The 23849-nt window shown below is 37.1% G+C and overlaps 1 protein-coding gene across 2 annotated transcripts in view; it reads right to left on the minus strand.

The window, feature by feature from the left end:
• Positions 1-22967, minus strand: part of LOC142981494 (uncharacterized) — a 48836-nt gene extending 25869 nt beyond the window's left edge. Inside the window, exon 1 of one of the 2 annotated variants that reach the window (XM_076127453.1) lies at positions 21495-22958. In XM_076127453.1, the coding sequence (XP_075983568.1) occupies positions 21495-22703 (1209 nt within the window). In that variant the 5' untranslated portion in view covers positions 22704-22958. Of the gene's footprint in view, positions 1-21494 lie in introns of both variants that reach the window. The other variant, XM_076127454.1, reaches the window with a different exon arrangement.
• Between the last annotated feature and the right edge of the window lie 882 nt (positions 22968-23849).

A 23849-nucleotide genomic window follows, 5' to 3' on the forward strand; every position in this document is an offset into this window, starting at 1 on the left:
GAATATCTTAAACTCATTTCAGCGAAGCCTCTGCAATATAAAAGGCTTTACATAAACCTTAATGCACTACCAATACGAACGTATTTTACCTAACAAACATCATATCTGGCATTAACTTTATCTACCTTTAAATAAGGGCGATATTACTTTGACAGAAAACGTCAAAGCTTGCACAAAACTTAATGATATGACATGATCTTTATCGACTTACATATAGAGTTGATAATCGCTTGTGTTTCAAAGTTATTCAGCACGGCTTGTCCCGCATTCCTGGATATTGCGTCGCATTTGCATTATCGTCATACGTTCTCATATTTTTGTTTCAAGGCTTCTGATAACTATGATTATTCTAGTTTTTCTTAAAAAGACAACTCCCGCACTAAGAATTGCTCTTGTGCCGCGGGGACTTTTACAAACATACAAACAACGGTCACAAAGTACAACCAGACCCGAAACAATTATTTGTGGATCATACAAATTATTGTCCCGTGTGGGAATCGAGCCCACGACCGACGCAATGGTAGCGGCGTGGTGACCTAAACCACTGCGCCACTGAGGCAGTCGAATTATGCCTTTTAGGGTGCATGAAGGTAGTAGGTAGTAACTGAACATTTATTTATCTTATAGCCAACCAAACGCCAGGACACTTAACGTCACTGTGGTTTGAAAGGGCTTCAGATGGCACGTAAACTTTTCACATGCCCTCTAAAGTAGGAGACTCTTAGCTCAAATACCATTTAGCACTAAGTGTAGTGATCGAGAGTGAGTGTTGATTTTAATTGCAATTAGTCAGGTCTACGAACATATTTTTCAATTCACACCAGTAGTTCTTGAGATAAGCCTTCAAAAAATTAAACAAACTTTTCAGCTTTATATTATAAATATAATATTATAGATTATACTAAAATTTACAAGAAAAAATGTTGGCAGAAGCAACAAGTATTTATAATAATAACTTCTATTAACACCAGGTTCAGATTACAAGTCTTTAAACGCAAAGCACTGGGTAATATGATGCGAAACGGATATGAGTAGTTATTGAGCAAGGAGTCTCATGCCGTGCATCTTGATTTAATTTTATTTAATTATACATAATGGTACATACGGGATTATATACATGGGTTTAACACAAAACTTTTTACTAATAATTCTTTTTTTTTTTCTTCTTTTTCCTTCGTCGCGAGAACTTTAACATACATGCAAATAACAAAGTAAAGCCAGACCCGAATCAATTTCTGGATCAGACAAATATTTGTCTAGCATGGGAATCGAAGGTACGACCGACCTTACATGGTCGGGGTGTGATGACCACCTTAAACACTGCGCCATAGAGGCTGACAGAAAGATAATTCACATTCCTTTTCGCACTGTAGATTTCCTACACTCGGTACTACTGAAAAGTACTTAGAAAAATAGTTCTTACGAAATACGCCAGAGGCGCTAATCAGATTTTCATACATTTTTTTTCGATACCTAAACAGTTGTTGTTCTCGATAGTAAATTGATATTAGTAGGAAATCCCTTCTCTGATAAGCTAATGTAATAAGGTCATAAAATCATGTTTTCTAAAACCCAAATTATTTCCGCCAAAGGTTTTCATCGAAAAAATTTCAAGTTTCATTAATTACCGACTATCCGTTTCCTAAATCATTTATAATAACACAGGAACGATTTCCCTTCATAATGTTAACAAAATGATAAGTTCCTATACTTTTTTTTGGCATAATTACTTTTAACACACATTTTAGTTCTATTTAATACTAGCCTCCTGCACTTGTTTTACTTTAGTTAACTTTAACAAATTATGCACAAAAATTTGCCTCGGAAAACGCTCTATGTATTGGTCAATGCCACATGCTAACCATTTCAGTAAATTGTGACTTTATCGCGAATCTTTATTGTTGAAATTATGCTCGATTTCCTAAGGGTTCGCAACAAAAAAGTTAAAAAAAACTCTGCTTTAAACACAAGATTGGAAAAAAACACACACTTTTTAAAAAACCTGAATAACAAAAACGATTGTTAACGCTATCAACTCCCAATTAGTCCCAATTGAAAAAACCTCTCATTCATTCAACTAGAACATAGAACACTGTATACTTTCCTCATAGATTTGCAACAACTGTGGCATGCCATGTTATTACGTAACAACTCATATGTGCTTACGACCGTAAAGATTATAAACATAACATTGGAAAATCAAGTCTATAGAGAGACGTTAAGGTTGATCATTGTTTGGCATCAATGAAAGTGGTTTTGATAGTGTTAAGTTGCGATATTTTAGTTGCCTATGTCTAGTAGATATCGAGGTAGGTTTTTAATATGTTTGTGGCAACTATCTGGAGGGTTGACGAGACTCAGCAAATGACAGACAATATGAAGGTTTTAGGGAAGACCTTTGCCCAACAATAACAGTAACGCACACAACGCGCAAAAAGTCCGGCGCGTTACTACATATATTTGCGTAAGTTCTATTTTCACAGACTAAAAAGTGCGTCAAGGATAGTCTGTCGTCTGCGCTGCACCTAAGACAAGTTAAAAAAACTGATAGGTACGTTTTAGATATTATACTATTTTTGTCATAACGCCATATTACGTTATGGCAAAAATAGTAAAAAATAGTATAAAAGCATTATAGCAGACGTTAATATGCCTGAAACTAAAGCCTGATGGATTTGTCAACTACTGAAACAATCAATATTTAAATTATTTTAGTCAATTTACATGTCTCTCAGGCTGTTGAGTAGTTTTACGTGTGTTCAGTAGTTTTAAGTTTCGCGTGAAAAGACATCGTAAAAGAGTTTTTTTCAAAGCAGGTCTACTGAAAAAAAAAGTTTTAAAGCAACTAGTTAATAAATAGCAGTAAATGCTAGAAGAAATAAAAAGAAAAACGATGACCACAGATTATATTAAACTTTCGCATTTATAACATTGATATAGCAACTATGGATTACGATGCAACATATAACGGTTTTTTGTTATTTATTAGTCAGACCGTGGGAACGTATTTCATAATCATTACAATCTTAAAATATAAATAGTCATGAATGAAAGTTATGAATGACCGAATGAATTAGTTCTGTTGAATTATCATTCAATCAAGATTTTATTATTTTGCGTATCGTTGCAAAAGAATTAAATACGACGATCTATGAATTGATGTAATTGTTAATTGAAAAAAGATGACTGTTTTGTAATCTACACAACTATTTCACCGCTTCTCAAAAGTCTTTCACCAAACAATAATGCATTATTTCAAAAACACATAACATTTTACCAACCTCAAATAGATGACGACAATTATTGTCATAATATTTTTTTAATATTAATAATATATAAATCAAATGGATTTAGACACTTTAAATGTAGTGTAAGATTACCTAGTTTCAATGCTACTTATCCTTTTAATATTTTTAATAGTAAAAGATTGGAAGTATTTATGTTTGTTTGTTACTTTTCCGCTCAATAACCATGTTTGGTAAAATTTGGCATACAGATACTTTATAAATTGTATTGTAGGAGGCTGGAGAATGATGGTAAAGTCCTGGGTAGAAGCTAGCTTCATAATAACAAAACAAGTTTTTCATAACTTGTCTGATTTCAGACTTTTACTTGAACTAAAATGAGTCAACACTTAAACGTTATAGGAGTAAAAACCGGCGGTCGCACGTAACTGGTTGTGGTTTTCGCAACGCGCAGGTACCGGGGTTCGAGTCCCGTTAGTGTGAAAGTGACGGAATGTGCCCGCTGTTTCCTTATCATCGTATCTGTGCAGCAGTTGATTCTTGTTTTGTACCATCACGCCTTTTATGTGGATAGGCAGAGATGTGTTGGTAAGTTAAGTTATTTTATTCAAAAGACTATGTTATGAAGACGAGGATATTTAACGCTTTACTTTATTCTTAAAATCGAATTTACACGAGTTTTATCCGTTCTTTAATTCAGTAAATATGACAATCAAGTGTCACTTTTGACATCATTATCATCATTCATTCTGCTATATGCTATGTACTATGAAGAATGTAAAAGTATACTTAAGCAGTTTCCAAAACGATTTCAAAGGGTATGTTTTAATTTTAGGTTTTTCCTGAACCCTTTTCGTGCTCAAACATATATATATTTATGTATACTATACACAAAAGGATTAAAATTCATAGTATTTCTTTGTCTTACTTGACGATATTAGTAGAATTTTAAATAGATGTTCATCAATGTACGTCAAAAGAAAATCGTAGTAAAAAGAAAACACAAAAATGAAGGTTAAACATTTCAAGAACCACTTTTACACGAAAACATGCATTTTAACTTTCACACAGCAAACATACATACATAAATAATAAATAAAACTGTAGGTCCGTCCACGTTGAAGTCAGTTATGTCATTATTTAATGTGCTAAAGTCTTCTCGTCATGGTCTCTAGCCACGCTTTCGAATATTTGGACAATTATATCTGTTGATAGGCTATATTTTGCTGTTACAGTGGTTTATAATCTGTGCTTTTAAAAAAACTGTGTATTGTAGACACAGTATAGCTGCAAATACCTCACCCATAAATATAGGAGCCAAAAGGTAACTTATAAACTAATGTATCCTTCTTCTAGGCAAAGATCTCATGTACATTTGGGACTTCGCATGAGATTCGCCTTCAGGAGATGTGTTAAACTCAAATAATACTGCTTATATTTATTATTCAACCTTAAGTAAATATTCTTTGAGCTCTCTCTTTTAAAAACATAATAACTGCCAAAATAATCATCAATTGTACATTAATGTCTGCTAACCCTGCTTTTCAGTATGTAAGCCCATATAAAAAAAAACTTGTTTTAAAAATACTTTTAACTAAAAAAGTGTTGAGAGCCCCTGTGGTACAATATTCGAGAGAGGCTCTCGCAGATTTATCGGTGTTTTATAATTATAGTAGCGGCTTCACATTCCAATGAAAGTTGTGTTCACACACCTTAAATTATTGGCATTTCTTATATGTGAATTGCGAAACGTAGCAATACTTTTTTGTGAAATATTTATGTACAGATTTGATGTTGGTGTGGTTAAAATATGTAGGGTACAAAGGTTGGAGGTTTAAATACGGTAGCGATAGAAAAGAGCACAGAGTAAATAATAGTACGAGTAGTAATCATGTAGTAACATTTATGTTAGAAGTTAAAAACAATGTTAAACAATAACCGTATATAGGGATGAAAGAACCTATGAGTTTGATACCTTTAAGCTAAATCTGGGAAGTATTTCTGATAAAATTATAGCAGTTGTTCTTGCATTAAAAGGATTGCTTCACTTATCCGAAAGTGATATTGTTATCACTTTCGATTATAAGGATTACATTTTCATTTAATTCCTTACAGAGTTTTCAAGGGTATGTCGTGCCCCAACTCTTTCCACACTCGTTATACCTGGCGGACTATCGCACAACTTGACTCAAGCGCCAAAATTGATCGAATAGCAAATCTTGAATGTCAAACTTTAAACAGAATTCATGACACAAAATTGACCTTTCAAATAAGTAAAAAATATCTGAATTATATCAAAACGTCAGGTCAAAGTCAAGTATGTGATCAAGGACGAGAATTGCATACGTATTACATCATTACACTCTATTATACGATCACCCACATTCTTAAGACATTATTGTCGCGAATTATAATATTATCAACCGTTTTACGTGGATATTATACAATGAGTTGTTAAATATATTCTAAATGCGACGTAGAATATGAAAATGACATTGATTTTATAACCTCGAGTTTTGTTTAAAGAATAATTTTGACTTTTCGATAGATAATGTACTATCTATCGTATGGTTAGTGGTCAACCTAGTGTCAAAGTTGTTAAAGCCGCCCGAAAGGCCTTTGACATGGCTTTGAATTACTGAGAATCGGTTAAACAGTCCTATCTCAAAGGCATTTCTCTATACTATTGAGTAAAACACAAGTACTTATCTGAGTTATTTTTTATTTGATTTCTGCTCCAACATAAGCATTATGCCATGATAACCCTCGGTAAGGTTGTCAGACTCTCAAGCTTCTGACTACTGTTAACGACTAGCAATGATTTTCGAAAATGACAGCCGGGACCCACAATTTAACGTGCCTACCGAAACAGGGAGGAATTAGATATGTATAAATTCGAAGTTATACATCTAGAGCACCCGTGCGAATAGCACCTAGTCTAGTCCACGAAGAGAATCTGTCAAATATAGGTGAGTAAGGATACGTGCTGTTCGAACGGGTGTTCTAGATGGACAACATCAAATAGTCACCCATCCACAGACCAACCTCAGCAAGCATACATCATAGATCGATCCGTACTTTTGTTTAATCACGAGCTCTTCTTTAGCTAATACCAGTGCAATATTCGTAATGACGTCAAACAAGGCATTGACACAGCGTGGCGGCACAAAAACTCGGCTCGTAATACATTGTCTAGTCAGCTGTGGGACAATGCCGTTCAAAGTGTACCACCACACCGCTAGATTGATTGGATGCGACTGTAGGGCTGTCGCGACAATAATGTGACATATTAGGCCGGGATAAAGTCTTTTCGCATTATAGTATGTATAAACTTGTAATAAAATGTCTTTGGTTTCAAGAATCACAAATGAGTACACGGTTCATTAGGTTTCTTTCAGTGAGCTCGTGAGGCACCCAAATATCGAGCTTTTTTATGTAGAGAAAATATTTTTTTACAAGTTCATACATACTATAATGCGAAAAGACTTTTCCCCGACCTAATATTTCAATTGTGTTGAAATGTATAGAAAAACTGTCTTGTGCAAATATTAATGAAGTAAGGGAAGAGAGTAGGGGGTCGTACCAAATGGCATTATGTCTCTACCTACTCTTAAAATAATGTAAGTAATGAAGTTTTTCTTTCGTGACTTGTTGATTTTATTCTGATATTAATTTAAGACATATGTAAGGAAAGAATCGACTTCTCAATATAGTTAAGTCCACGTTATAAAAATATATCAAAATTACCAAAAAACTAGCTTCAATATCGTGTAGCCACTCAACCAAATACAAGCAACAAACAGTGTCTTCTCATAAAGCAGAAAACAAATTCACAAAGAATTGCTGTTCCTCTGCTGGAAATTTATCTCTAATCGAAATGCGAGGAATGATAGCAAATAACATAAGCACATTAACATATTTTTTCATTGTCAAAGCAGCCCTATCCGTTGACACAGACGTCCCGTTACCACTAATTGTCCGCTGCTACGCGCGTCTAGTTTTATAGAACGCCTAAAGTATGTCTTAATATAATCACTGTGTTAGCGCCATGTTTAAACAGTTACTGTGACAATAGACTGTGGTTTAATCGTTAAATGAGGCGCTCAGTTGCACTCACCGGCTTGTTTACTGCGGGTTAAGCAGCCTTTGCGCGGACATTCCCTCGATGGATGCCTAACCCGCGGTTTCTGAGTTCTCATTCAAAAATTACAGTTTGAATATATAAACTACCACTGAATGTACCTCAGACATCGGAGGTTAGTGGTATTTGAAGCGAGCGTGCTTCGTCCCGGTTATTGTCAAAGAAATAATAATCGCTAAATTAAAGCAAAGATTTCAACAACTTTGGCTACTGGTACGGAACTATGGAATTTTATTAAAATCCATTACGTAGTTTTGGCGTAAAAGAGTAACAAACAATTGCATTTAATACATAGTATACGTAAGTAATTTATCCCATATGAGTAGGCATAGACCACTTGGTATGATCCTCACAAACTTCTTGTCAAACACGACCGCTGGTTACGCGTACAACCCTCCTGACCTTTTCTTCGAGACATCACCGTTATGAATTTGCATTTAATATTAATATAATTAGCCTTTTTTTTAAATGTTCGGCAAATAGTAGTTTCTACTCTGTACTAAGTAATAGAAAACAACGAAACTACAAGTTTTTTAATTTATTGAAATGAGATCGTAAACATTTTCTTAACGGCTAGTAAATGTAAATATGATATAAAAATATATTAACGAGGCGTTTTTATGACCACCATAAGAGCCTCTTCTCATAAATAAATAAATATGATCCTATGTAATAAAAGTACCTATTTAATTAGTAACTGTCATGGCCGTCAATTATTAAGCAGTTAAGTGGTTAATATCAATTCGTCTATTTTGCTATTTAAATCCATCTCCAGCAATACGACTGATGATCATAAGGTTTAAACTTTTAAGTCAGGCAAAGCCCAATAATTGTGACAATTTGAGGCAACGGGCAATACAAGAATAATGGCGAAACGTGGTCTTATTTCTGACACCTTTGTCACTTCGCTTTTTACACTAAACGCGTCAAATTTTGAACAGGTATTATAACATTTATATCATATCATTGTACTGTGAACAAATATAATATTATTTATTTATAAAATCCGCTTGTTATTTAGCTGATAACTAGCAGTTACCAATTGGATCTGAGCGAGGCCTTCGCGGAGCACACAAACTGGTTGCCCCAACATTCTTGACTAGTCAACAACTAGTGGTTTACATAAATTGTCACTACCTACTCGTTATGGGGGTATTAATGCTGCGATTCTAACTATATCTTAGAAATATACTCCTTTACACTCTGGCAAGCGTAATGATTAAAAACTCAAGGCAAGAAATTACGCCATTCTCCCATGGGGAAAGAAAAATACTAAAAAGTTCCGTTTCGAGGAGACCAGTTCGATTCCCGAGTCATGTTATTAGTTTTTAATATTGTATTAGATTATTACTCAATAGTAACCTGGAGTTTGATAACGTGCCGGATATATAGCAATAGCCTCGCCCCTTATTACATGGAACTAACATTGTTAACAGCGAAACGTGGGTTTATTTCATACACCTCTGCCTATACCTATTAGGTACACACGTGATGTTATGTGCATATGTATGTTTTACTAATAAATTCCGTCAACTTATCTTAATCTTATCCGTCTCATAAGTATTTAAGAATCCGGCAGTTTTCTTGCTATAAAATGCGGAATTAGTACGTAAGTTCCGCTAGAGAAAAACTAACAAGTCGTTTGACTAGGAAAGTAATAGGACATATTTTAGTAACGTGTTAAGTTAAAGCTTGAAAATGTACTTTATTAGGCACTAGCTGACCCGCGCAACTTCGCTTGCGTCACCTAAGAGAATGGGTCAAAATTTTCCCCGTTTTTGTAACATTTTTCGTTGCTACTCCGCTCCTAATGACCGTATCGTGATGATATATAGCCTATAGCCTTCCTCGATAAATGGGCTATCTTACACTGAAATAATTTTTCAAATCGGACCAGTAGTTCCTGAGATTAGCGCGTTCAAACAAACAAACAAACTCTTCAGCTTTATAATATTAGTATAGATTATTTTCAGGCTAAATTTCACCAAGAAAGCTTGTTGGTTTCATGTAATAAGGGGTATTGACAGAGCAATTTTCCAGCTGCAAAATTTATCGTAAATATATGTATATTTGTCCTAATAATTGTGGTATTTGAAATCAGCACTATTTCAAACTAGCATACTCTTATGCTAAGACCACAAAAATAATAAAGCCTTAATAAAATACTTGACAACTCATTTTGCTAACCCGAGACATGTGTGCCACATTGTCCAGTATTAGGTACTGGAACATTTTTACAAATGGTCTAGTACCCATATTGAACAAATAAAACACACATCACACAAGAACGTTAGCAATAAATTTCAAATAATTCCTATCAACTGGTCTCTTAACCTTTTTCATAACAACTTCTAATCTACGTTTTTAAAAATAAACAATGTTATTAATGTCTTGATATTTACAAAACAAGCCGCCATTGTGAAGTGTTATTATCGTGTCGGTAGTCAGCCGAGCGGAGCCGCGGGAGAAACAATAGCTTGTTAAATACCTAATACCTTTCGAGATCACGCAACTACAATGACCTAGTGTTTGTTTTATTTATCTTTTCAATATTAGGTTACACTTGCGGGGCTCAAAATGGCCATCCATATTATTTTTCAGTAATCATACTGATATTATAAATGCGAAAGTTTGGATGCTTGATGTAACGAATTTTGAGGCAGGTATATTCTATAGATAGTTTATAATGTGGATACTATTTAACTCGGGAAATCTTGTCACGTGGTCAAAGTCACAACAGAAGCTGGTATTCAATAAATTAAACTCATTACTGTTTCTATTCTGAGTAAAGTTTTTCTCTTGAAATGAGGGAGTAGAGGTTAAACTATACGTCCGCACGAAAATCTGTCCGACTGCGACTCTTTCACGCCAACAGGATTTCAATTACGTTAAGCACGAAGACAGCTGAAGACTCGGGTTAAAAGATTGACTACTTTGTATTGAAAAAGAAATACTGTCTGAAATGGGAGATAAAACATTGAACATATGCGAAGTCAAGTTATTTACGTTCATACTCTAGCATTATATGTTGAAACAATAGTCAGTGAAGTATTAAAACACTTTCGCTAAACCATCAGTTAGATGTTCCTAGCATCAAGATATTCTGATTAATACACGAACAAGCGCAGGCGATAATTGACGCCGTTCCATGCGAATAAATACTTATTACTGAAGAGTAAAAAAACGAGGATAATTCTAGTTGCATAGTAATTGCTCAATAAATAACTATGGTGTGGAATATTTATAGCGAGTTGTCCATTCAATATCTACATTTTTTCCTTTTGACTTTGACTAGCTTATTCAAAGGAATCCAGGCGCAAATATGCCCGGGTTGGGTGAAAAGTTTATATGCGTTTTGTTAATAAAAAATCTATGTCCAGAGTATAAAAATTGGGAGAGAAGTCTTACGTTTTGACCTCCGACCTCTGACCACTCGCCAGTCTGGCGGAATACTGTACCATTACGCCACGGAACAGGAAATAGGCGGTGTACTTTGCTAACAAACTTCTTTAAACTAGATGAAAAGAAAAGCTGGTCAAAAAATACCAGAAGTAAAAACAATTAAATAACAACAATACTTCGAACATCTACATATTCGTATTCCCATTGAAATCGACACAGCAATTTAGCAGATAAGACGGTACGGACAAGTGAATTCACTTTCACAATTCATAATAATTTTTATTTGAACTGTGTATTTGTACTACAAATAGAAAAGGTTTTCTAAAGTACTGTATGGAAATCTGTCTTTGCTCACGTATTAACCGACTATGTAAAGGGAGGTGCTGTTTTAAGTATGCGTAGTTGTGTTAATATTTATTTTACCGACAAGCCTGTTGTAATTTAATAAGTGTCGGATAACCAATCTGGTAGAATAAATGACAGCAAATGTATGAAAACCACTGTCGAAATTCTTTCTGATAAACTAACCGATACTTATTCAGAAGTATTGAAACTTGGGCGTTGAGTAGTTTATTGTTATGTACCAGGTGTAATTCTTCTGTAAGTGTGTAGGTATGTCACTGAACTTCTCTTAAACGACTGGACCGATTTTGATGAATTTTTTTGAGTGTGTTCAAGGGGATTTGAGAATTGTTTAGATTATTAAAAAAAGTTTAAAATTTTCAAATTAAAGACGTGTAGACAACGTCTGTCGGGTCCGCTGGTAAAACATAATTTTCGGAAATATTAAAGTTATACATCTCCAAAAATCTTGAAAAAGTTAAACAAATTAAATAGTATAGAAAAACCTAGAATCTTATGTAAAAACACAAAATCATGTATCTAAAAAGTAAAAAATACTTTTAATTAAACTGCAATTGCAAACACTCATCGCTTTAATTTCCCAAGACAGTCCCACTGGGCAAGAGTCTCCTTTTGAACGAGGAGGGGGTTATTATCACGCTAATTACATTTAAAAATAAAAATATTTACCAAGTGACTTACAAGAATTTATAACTAGAATTAGGTCAGAATCTAAACAAAGCCGTATACATATATTAGTATCATTTACACAGATGTTATCAACAATAGATATCAGGTCACCTCTCAGGTGAGTAACATAACAATGTATCAGTTTTACACTCGCCCATAGCCAGTTGCGCTCACCGGTCGGTAAACGATCTGTGGGTTAAGCAACCATTGGCGCGGTCATTCCATAGATGGGTGACCGCATAGTGGTTTTTGAACTGGGCGTCTCCGTGCTTCGGAGGGCACGTTAAAAGTCGGTCCCGGTTGTCTACTAAGATAACAGTCGTTAAGCCACGTCAAAGGCCTCTCGGGCGGCTTGAACAACTTTGACACTAGGTTGACCACTAATCATACGACAAACAAACAACTCGCTACTATAGTCCAACAACTTAGTAGAGAGCCTCGTATGCAGTACTCTCGACTATCGGAGTTATACAACATTCTAAGAACATGAGGCTTATTCAGGTGATGGTATGCTGTTTATTACGGTAATTTTATTTTAGAAATACATAGAATTGTTATTTATTGCCTAGATAAATCGTTCCTGCCAAGGCTTTTCTCTTTATGTGGATATCACTACTATTATAAAAATCCCTTTCATGTCTGCGATAAATGATGAACGACGTTTATGTGAACAACAAACAAAATTATAATGATAAAGGGTATTGATTTAAATTCATTAAGGAATTATATTAATAAGCTAAAATACATAACTATAATCGTTACTGAAGATGTAGAAAAAAATATATATCACTTGATGACTCGGAGTTCAGGCAAAATATTCCTTGCCGAGTGCTATAGCACCACTATAAATTTACATTTTATATAAGGTACCTGCGGGTATTAAGGCCTGACGGGTAATAAGGCCTAAATCACAAAAAACGTACGAAATACAGTAGTTGACGATCAAGATTACTGTCACACAAGCTCAGAGCGTATACAAGTCGCTGCAAAGTGGCGGACGCACTCTAGCACTTCTCCTCCCGCAAATATCGTCGAAGTCATTCAGAAGTGCGGTTCAGCAGCAAGAATTATAAAAATTGACTCTAGTAAAACGTAAGTTGTTTAGAAAATATCATATTTACAAACCTGTATTGACTGTCCGCTTATTAATTAATGTATGCTTGTCTGTAAATTACCGTTTTAAGAGACTTGTAGTTATAAAAATTATATTATTATTCTTTTCTGTAAATAGGTGGTTGGCGGATATTAAGGCCTATAAAATTTTACAATAGGCCTTATTATACTCCTATTTTTTTAACTGCTATATAAGTAGGAGCGTGTTTTTAAAATGTTTTTTAGTGGTAGTATATACAGCCTTGGCCAGAAGTATTAGGCACCCCCAATAAAGTTACTACACACTCGTGCTATTTGAATAATGAATAAATAATCTATTGAAAATTGATCTTGGTGTCTTGAATCACTATTAAAAACAATTAGTGGCAAATTTTAGTGGTCGATTAACAACTGGTGCATCAATGACCAAATATCATAATTTCTTGCAACTTTGTTTTTGATGTTTTGTCAGTCTGCATTTGAAAGTCTAAGCTTAAAGCTAGAACATTTGTGGTTTTGTGATTAAAGCGAGAAGAAATCTATTTGAAAATGCCAAAAACAAACGAAATTACTTTTAAAAATCGTGTTAATTTCGAACTTTTCCATGAGCAAGGTAAGAATCAGAACGATATCGCGCAGTTGGTGAAATGTTCGTGGTGTTCAGTGCAATCAGCTATTAAACGATTCGCTGAGACTAGCATTCACACAAATAAACCAAGAACAGGCAGAAAACGAGTGCCTACTAGCCGTCAGAATAGGAAACTTATCTGTGGGTCGGTAAAATACAGAAAAAAAACTTCTTTGAAGCTCGCTACGGCTTTAACTGAAGAGATTGGAAACCCGATAAGCACTCGAACTGCAAGACAGAGGCTGGTAGAAGAAGGCTTAAAAGGTTGTAAAGCCAGGAAGCAGCCGTGGCTTGCAGGAGGCGACCCAAGAAAACGACTTGAGTGTGCTCTGAGACACCAACATTTCACGGAGGAGGATTGGTCTAATGTGCTGTGGTGTGATGAATTCCAACTTGAGGTTAGTTTTACTAATTCAGTCTATAACACAATATCAACGATCAATGAAATGCTAGTCTGCAATCTTAAATGTTATAAGGGTTTGTAATGTGTGATTTTTTTTCTAATTTACAGGTATTTTAAACACCAGGTGTGGCGTTCGTGAGGCGACGCAGAGGTGAAGATTATCACCTAAATTGCGTAGTCCCACGCATAAAACACGGCGCAGACAGTGTAATGATTTGGGGTTGAATGGCTGCTGATGGAGTCGGCCAAATGTTAAATTGCAAAACTCGCATAAAAAGTGAAAAGTACATTAATGTGCTGGAAACTGCACTCGTACCTTTGTTTCCGTGTTTTTTTTGTGACACTAACCTAAATGGTGAAATTCCATCAAGGCAATGCTTTGTGTCACAAGTCAGCCACCACGCTGCGCTGGTTTACTGATAATTTTATTGATCCGTTGGAATGGCTTGTCCAGTCCCTGGACCTAAGCCCCATTAAGCATTTGTGATGTATTTTAAGAAGAAAAAGTAACAGAACACTCGAAAACATCAAAAACTGCTTCAAAAAACGCGTTAGTGCAAAAATGGGATGCATTTTCAACAAAGGATTGTACGAAACTTGTACGTAGTATGACCACAGAGATGCTGCTGTCATAAAATCAAAGGGTGACTCAACAAAGTATTGGTGTTTTTATAATGTTCTAATAGAAATAAAGTACTTTAATCATTACAATTAGTTTTATTTCTCTGGAATCTTGAAATATGCAGTAATTTATAGGGTGCCTAATACTTTTGGCCAAGGCTGTACGTAGTTTATATTTTCAATTTATATTATTATTGTTTTTAGTGCTTACAGTCACGATGCCTCCCAAACGAGCATTGTGGTCAGAAGGCGATCTGACAAAAATAAATCACAAAAAAAAAATGATCGGTACTGTCATGCCTGCAAATAAGATAGAATGGATGATGCTATGAGGCAATGTTCGCGATGCTCTAGATGGTACCACGAAGAATGTGTCGGTTTGACTGCAGAATATACTGATGATTTTCAATGTCCTGATGGATGCGAATAAGGACATTTTTTTAATTTATTAAGACTACTATGCTTTCTATTGCCTTATGTTAATGATTATTGATGTCAAGAATACTAATTTACTTAGTTTAAGTTGATTTTTGAATAGTATATAGTATAGGCCTTTTTACCCTACCCTATTATAATAAGGCCTAAAGACAGCGTTTTTTTAAAAGTGATATAATGTTTTAGTTTTAAGCTTTAGAAGCTATTTTTTGTTTAAACTCGGTAGTAATATAAGTACATGACTGATTATTATAAAAACTGGTTGATTATATTGGATATTCTTCATTTTATTACAAATCTCCCTTAGCTAGGCCTTAATACCCGCGGGTACCTTATACCTTATGTAATCAGTAATAAGATTGATTTTCGCTTGACTATTATTATAAATAAAGTTGTAACTTATTTTGTTTTGATTTCGTCCTTATTGCAATTGTGTTAAGGTTCAATTTCACTTGCAAAAGGTTGTATTTAAGGCTTTAAAGATGACAATAGAACGTCTCACGTTCAGGTAAAGTAGTTCAGTGTAACTGTGAGATTGAAATGATTGAATTGTTTCAAATCTTCACGGTTTTATATAAAGGTATAAGCAGATAGGTTAATATAATATTGTAAACCCTTTCCATGAAAATCCTGATCCCTCGGGAACTCCGGGATAAAAAGTAGCCTATGTGTTATTCTGGGTCTTCAGCTACCTATATACCAAATTTCATCTTAATCGGTTCAGATGTATTTGCGTGAAAGAGTAACAAACATCCATACATACATACTCACAAACATTCGCATTTATAATATTAGTAGGATTTGCTTAAATAATTGTCAACAGCATAAGTATTTGATTGATTATATTGCTTGAAAATTCTATAAAATAGTTCCCTTACTGAGAGAAGTTCCTAAAGTTAGTTATAATAGTCTTAAGAAGAAACTAAAAGATGTCCTTTTAGAGTAAAAATATATACATATAAAATATTATTGTTATGGATGTAAGGTAAATTATCTGTTTGTTGATGCTTTGGATATTATATTTGTATTTAAGTTGAGTATACGTAGTTTTAGACTGTAATTTCAAATTGTTTTGTAATAGATGTAGCATATGTATATGATAAGAGCGAATCTCGCCGTTAAACATATGTTTGGCGAGTTTAATATGTATTTAGTTTTAAGCTACTTTTAAATAAATAAAATTATATAAAAAAAAAAAAAAAAGACATGGTGATTGGGTTTTAAGGCCAAATTACTCCCTTATTCCGGGAGGAGACCCTTTCCCAGCAGTGAAAACTTTTTTAATCTTCTTCTTCTTCTTCTTCTTATCGTATGGTTAGTAGTCAACCTAGTGTCAAAGTTGTTCAAGCCGCCCGAAGGCCTTTGACATGGCTTAACGACTGTTACCTTAGTATATAACAGCCGGGACCGACTTTTTACGTGACCTCCGAAGCACGGAGACGCCCAGCTTAAATACCACTATGCGGTCACCCATCTATGGAATGACCGCGCCAACGGTTGCTTAACCCACCGATCGTTTACCGACCGGTGAGCACAACTGGCTATGGGCGCCTCGAACTTTTTTAATAAAATTAAGTATTTTACCCATGGGGGCAGGCAGAGTAGCAGAGACTAGAGAATGATTGAAAGGTAGAGTGAGACTAGAATTCGCCACTTTCTTGGATCTCTAAAACCTTTTTTTCCTTCATTCACATCCATACATCTTGTCATTTTAAATAAAGTAGAAAAATAATTAATATTAAAATTCACTTAAGACTGTTAATTGCTAGTTGTTTGTCTAAGTGCGTGTCATTGCAATTAGTTAATTAATTTATAAACAATTAAAACTCGCTCGCGTTAATTGCTTTACGATTGAAATACACGGAATGTTATATCTACAGTTCAGTATTTAATTATATTTTTATTTATGCTTCATAAAACAGGTATAAATTAGTGATAAAACGTTTGAGTATATTAAAAAAAAGGCTTTACGAGCCAATCGCAGACATTCTTTGATACGTAACTAGCCCAAGGAGATATTTTCACAAAAACTTAACAAATAAAAATCTCAAACTTTCTTCCTCGGGAATTGCTCTGTCAGATGTAGATTTTGGGTGATTTATGAATAAAGTTCAAACTTGGAATAAGATCTACAAAAGAAAAAAGTCATAGGAAGACAATACATTCATGGAAGATAAGCTCTTCTTCCACTGAATATACACAACATCAAAAAACACATGTTCTCATATAAAAGACATCGACGCGTTCACACAAAATTGCGTTTAAAATAATTTTGTACTATGGAATTATGTTTCTAAAAAATAGCAAATTTTTCTGTGTTTTTGTTCCGACTAACTACTGTAATCTATGACTAAGCATTAATAGATTACTGAAGGTCGATTTCATGCAATTTGTACAACAATTACGCTGTGTATTTATAAATTTAATTTTATTATATTTTTTCTGATACAAGGATCATGTTGAAATTACTTTTTTAATTTGGATTTATTGTACAATATATAACCAAACAGTAAGTTAACATAAAGCTGAATTATTTTTGAAGAACAACACGATTTTACTAAGCATGTCAAATCTACGCACTTTTAGATACAGACATACATACAAACAAACATAATTTCACAAAATCACGCTTACTTCCCATAGAGGTAGGCAGAGACCAGAGATCTAAATATCAAAGTAATGAGTAGAAATACGACTTATATAAAGGTACATGTCAGTAGTATGTTATTCCCTTGGTTCAACAAACTAGAGTTGCATCAGGGCGACATTTTCTAACTGGTTTGAGTGGACTAATCGCTGTTACCGCACGGACACTCGGTGTTCGTTTAACATCATTGTGTATAGCTTGTAACGTGCTTAGAGGCGGGCAGGAAACTGTGTAAGAGAATAAAGCTGATTCTTCTTCTTATCGTATGGTTAACCAACTGTCAAAGTTGTTCAAGCCCGAAGGCCTTTGACGTGGCTTAACGACTGTTATCTTAATTGACAACAACCGGGACCGACTTTTTACGTGCCCTCCGAAGCACGAAGACGCTCAGTTCAAATACCAGTATGCGGTCACCCATCTATGGAATGACCGCGCCAAGGGTTGCTTATCCCATAGATCGTTTACTGACCGGTGAGCACAACTAGCTATGGGCATAGTGCAACGCTAGTTACAGTGCAAAATTTGACATAAGTTTACCTTAAACATGTACGATAAAACGCTGACGTTTTACGAAGGTGTTATCTGGTTAGAATTGCTTATAAATCGGTGTAACAGTTCATTCCCGTTTATGTAGAATTATGTAGAATTTTCCAAGAGTGTCAATGTCTATGATTTTAATAATTCTTCCAATTAAACATTATTTACGATGAAAGAGTCGGACTGGATTTTATTGGAGATTTATTATCTGAATTGTAAAAGTATCCTTTCTTAGGATAACTTTACCTCGAGAAATCTATATGTAGCAGTCAAAACTACTATTGACTAGCAAAATCAATCAAAACTACTTTTGACCAACATGATCAGTCAAAAGGAGTTTTGACTAAAACAAAGTTGCGAGCAGAAACTGATGCATTATGAAACGTAATGCTAATAATCATCAAAGATATAATAACTATAATTCTATAATATGCCAGCGAAGGACTAATAACTAACCACGTAGTACATCAAATGCTCACGTTTGTACAAACGTGTGAAAATGTTCACGATTCACAATATATCATCATGTTTATATTTATAAGCGTTATTTAATCGCTGACTGAATATTACAGAGAATTCTATGAATGTTATATGAAATTCAAGTCGATAATAAGAATGTGATTGTCTGTCTGTCTGTTTTGCTTTTAGAACAAAACTAGTGAGTTGATTTTATTGAAATTTGGAAAAAAGATAGTTTAAGACTTGGAATTAAACATATGTAGTTTCTTTTTATTATAAAAGGGGAAAGATACATGTGTATGTCAGTTCTTGAGAGTATCCAAATTCCCCTATCTACACTTGGGCAGCGTAGTTGACTCGAGGCCTAACCTCTCCTTCAATTTGGGAGGAGACCCTTGCCCAGCAGTAAGGCAGTATTGGGTTTAAAAATGTTAAAGAGGAGCGATAGTCCAGTGGTTATAGCACGCCTCCCACGCACGTGGTCGAGGGTTCGAACTCAAGGCAACATACCAATGATTTTTCGAAGTTATGTGTGTATTAGAAATAATTATCACTTGTTCCAACGGTGAAGGAAAACATCGTGAAGCGGCATTGCATACCTGAGAGTTCTTTTTAAAAAATATTTTAAAAACAAAATTGTTTGTCTGAGTTCAGATGGATATGGGAACTGGAACGTAGATTTGATTGCTATGCAAAAATATTTAACAAATATGTAAATCCCAAAGTTGTTTTTAGATAACTGCCTAATAATATAAAAACTAGATTTTATGTTAATTAATTTGTCTGGGGTTTCCCAAATGGACAAAATAACAAAATGTAATACTCATAACTTTAAAACTTGTCAGTGTAACCTGCGATGAAACGTCGGGCATTTCAAGGTAATATGCGTGTTCGTATTAATTCCCGTACATTCTTTAAGATACTTTTCCTAGATTAATAACATCACGCCAGTAATTTTTATGAATTAAGCAGAAAAATATTGTATACATGGATAAATTGTACACATAGATAGATACATTATTAAGAAACGTCATATATCGTATGTTACAAAATGATTTCAGTATCTTAAAACTAAGTTTAACTAAGTTCTGCCTCTTCTAAGTCATGTCTAGTTTATCTTTAAGCAATATAATAATCTTTCAGTTTATACAACTTTTAAAGTGGCATTTTTATTCGTGATGAGCCGAGACCTTTGCACGTGATGATCCGTGTCTGTGTCTTGTGTAATACATAATGTAATATAATTTTACTTATGTGCGTGTGTGTATGTGTATTTGTACATATGTCTGTAACATCACTCAGTTGTACTTGACCGATTGACTTCCAAACTATGTAATTGTTCGTGAGAGAAAAAATCTTTGTAGAATCTTTAATTTGGGGGCTTGGTTATCAATTATACATAAATATGTTTGTATGTATGTATAAATGTATGCAAAGTTTTAAAATAAACGTTTCTTTTTCTCTCCTGTAGCGAAATAAAATGGATAAACGAAATAACTTTAACTAATGGCAGTTTCGGAAAGCACGTTAAATTATGGGTACCGGTTGTCATTTTCAAAGATCTCTGATAGTCGTTACCAGCCGTCAGATGCCAGACAGTATGACAACCAGTCTTACTAAAGGGTGTCTTGTTATAACCCAGGTAACTGGGTTGTGGAGGTCTGATAGGCAGCCGCTCTATGTAAAATACAGGTATTCAGCTGCATCCGGTGAGACTGGAAGCCGACTCCAACATAGTTGGAAGAAAGGCTAGGCTGATTTATGTAAGGACCAATTGAACACGTTCAAGTTGTTACTAGAGGTCGTTTCAATGACATCGTTTAACTTGAAGATTATGCAAAAAAATATAATTAGTATGTCCGTTCTTGTAAAGTATTTAAATAAATGTCTGTTGCTCAATGCAATCACTGACGTAGTTATTGATTACTAACTACCCACTACTTTGTCCGCGTGAAAAGATTTCCCTGGGTAAAAAATATGTGTTAAATTTAAAATCAGTCCATACACGGACAAACTGTTACATTTATAATATTAGTAGGATTGTAGAATTTATGTATACTAATACTCCTTACTGGTCCGAGTGCGTATATGTCTGCTGATCACGAGGTCATAAAATCCCGGGTGAGGCAAAATCTTCAGAAGTTTCATCACGAATCACGATCATTTAAATGTTTCTCATAATAAAGGTAGGACAAAAGCCAGATTATTGATTCATTGAATTATATTGGCAAAAAATGACATACGTATGAACCATCCGTAATTCCAACAGATGATATAATAAAAAAGATAATTGAGATTCTCAAGTGCATTAAAAGTGAATTTCTTAATAAAAAACTGAAAACAAAAACGCAGGTAATATAATAATCAAAATCCTCATTTCCACAAGTCATCCTAACGGGACGGTTATGTTTCAACAAAATCAGTTACGTACCTATGAAAAAAATACCAGTCGTAAAGAACGAATATCTCCAGCAATCTTTAAAAGCAGTCGATTGCAATATTCACACGTATACATATGAACCAGTGTGTACGTACACACGCACACAAACGCAACAACCACGTAATATGTCGAAGATCAGCAGACCCTTTGTCGGTAGCGAACCTGCTTAATTATATGGAGAAAGCAGCCGTCGCTCATTTTATTAGCTTGACCCTACTATTTACGCGGACTCGATCGAACCATGAATATTCATCGGTACCTAACTACCTACATATTTCATAACGGAATGTGACTTGAGGCGGAGTCGGAATTCGCTTTTAGAGGCCTTCCGGCTTCCATTGACGCTGCGACTATCTAAAATTTTATTCCTATGGTCCATAGAACTTGATTGAATAGAGTTTGAGGGTCTTACCTCGGGTGGAGCCGCGAACTTCAGGTTGGCGAGCGAGCCGTGCGACCGACTGCGGTGCTCCTGCCTGATGCTGTAGGAGAACGCGCGCTCATTGAGGTGCCCCTTCTTCCGATAGATGCCGCCCGCGTCGTCTGCCGCCTCAAGCCCTGTCATGCTTTGAGCGGCCTTCAGCGCAGCTGGCGGTGGCTTGGAGCGCCGCGGGTCTACGGTCGCGTACTGCAGTCGGCCGCGCCCAGGACCCGGGGGACCTGGCGGACCAGGCGGCCCTGGAGGGAATGGTCCCGCCGCCAGCGCAGCCGGTACGCGACCTCGGTGTCCTAGAGTGGCGTGACGAGCGTGTGGCAGAGTAGCAGCCGGATGCGCCACTAGGACGAGGGGATGATGTCCTCCCGCCCACGCAGGTGGTGCTCGCCCTAGCGAGCGGCCGTTCATCGCCCCCGCCGGCCCCGCGTACAACTCGTCAGCGGACGCCGAGGACTTCTTCTTTGTCTTCTTGGTAGTAGCAGCCTTCTTCTTTGGCTCCTCGGGCGGCGGCGGCGGAGGCGGCACGGACGCCGGGCGAGCTATCTGTCGCGGGCGCGGCGCTCGCGCGGGGTGCGGGATCTCGTCGCTGGCGTCGTCTCGCTCGGTCTCGCCGACCCACACCTTGTGGTTCTCGTCGCCGTCGTACACCTCCAGCTCCTCGTCCTGGTCGGGCGGCAGCTGTGGCGGGGCGCGCTCGGCCTCCAGGCGCTTGGCGTACGAGCTGTCCGCGTACGCGTGGAAGCAGCAGCGCACGAGCGCGTTGGCGGCAGCCTCGCGGCGGCAGATGAAGGCGTGACACTCCAGCACCTTGATGCCGTGCGTGCGGCGCAGCACGGCCGCGAACAGCGGCGGGCGGCGCGGGGCGGGGGCGCGCGCGAACGGCGAGTCCAGCGGCAGGAACCGCGGCGCACCCTCCACCGTGACGCGCCGCACCGCCGCGCAGTAGTGAAGGCTCGAGATCGGGAAGAAACGCGCGACTCGCGACCCGCTCTCGTCTATGTTCTCCAGTAGGATACCGTTGGACCACACCGAGAGCCACGAGTCGATGCCGCCGCTCGTCGCGCCCTTGTCCGGGTACAGTTCGCGCAGGGGCTCCTGGATGCCCTGCAGACCGTCCTTGCTCTGCTGCGGAACCGCGGAGCCGAGGTAGAGCACGCGGCACCGACAGATCGGCGTCGACTCCATTTCGTCACTGCACTATCACAACATGACACTGAACACAGAACACAAATATGTCGCGGAGCGTGACGCGGAGCGGTACGTGCGCTGTCCGCGAGTAGCGCGCGCCTCTGAGTGAGCGGAATTCAAGATGGCGGAGCGCGGCGGGTTGCGGGGTGCGGGCGGGGGCCGCGAGGGGCGCGGGGGGCGCGGTCGGGGAGGGGGAGGGGGATACCTGCGCGCACGCACCTGCGAAGACGCCTCCGCGCCGGGGCCGGGCGGCGCAGTGGGTACCGGCGGCGGTGCCGATGAACCGGCATTGTGTCAAACGTATGGTCGCGAATTCGGCCGCGTTTCTCTCGCCGCGTCACCGCCGACGTGACGGAATGTATTACTTTTGTCCTGTTGCAGTGAAATCTGAAGGTCGATCGATTGAGATATTTCCCCAGCGGATACGTTCTATATGGACGTCCGTTCACGCGTGAATAACAATTTGCAGTTTTCCAACGAACTTAATGAGGGTAGTGTCGGTCCTGCGGGCTTATTACATAGTCTACACTTGACTAAGTCGTGTGTGAACGATTCTGTAGGTGATGGTAATTGTACGGAGGCGCTGCTCGCTCGAACAATGCCTTATCTTTTTACGACGGTCACAATTAACATCGCACGCGGTTATTTAAATTCTTTTCTGTTTCATATGACTTTTTTGTGTGAAGTCTATTTTATGGCAAAGGTCACGGGTACAGATGTTGCGGCAGTATTTAAGAAACTAGTTTTGGAGGAACATAAATTAATTTTCTTCGCCATTGAAGGGCAGCAGGTTTTATATCTAGAACCTTCTTATGGCTTTTCAGATTACTCGAAAGAGAAACGTGAGCTACTTCTGACCAATTCTTCTTAAGTTAATTGTAAAGTTAGGTCGTAATTCTTCTAAGTTCTTCCAGCGTATATTTTGCCGATAGAACTTAGCAATCGTCATCAAAACACACCATTCTACCTTGTGCCACATTTGATCATTAGTAACCACGGCACATCTGCTTTTTATTTCGCATCAATCTTGTATCGGAATTTACAAACTGTACAATCAGAATACTCGCATATTTTGTCTGCGACGAATATTACGTTTGGGAATCGAATCCACGGCCACCGCAGTGATTGAGGCGCGACATCTAC

Source organism: Anticarsia gemmatalis, chromosome 20 (assembly GCF_050436995.1).
Source record: "Anticarsia gemmatalis isolate Benzon Research Colony breed Stoneville strain chromosome 20, ilAntGemm2 primary, whole genome shotgun sequence".
Taxonomy (NCBI): Eukaryota; Metazoa; Arthropoda; class Insecta; order Lepidoptera; family Erebidae; genus Anticarsia; species Anticarsia gemmatalis.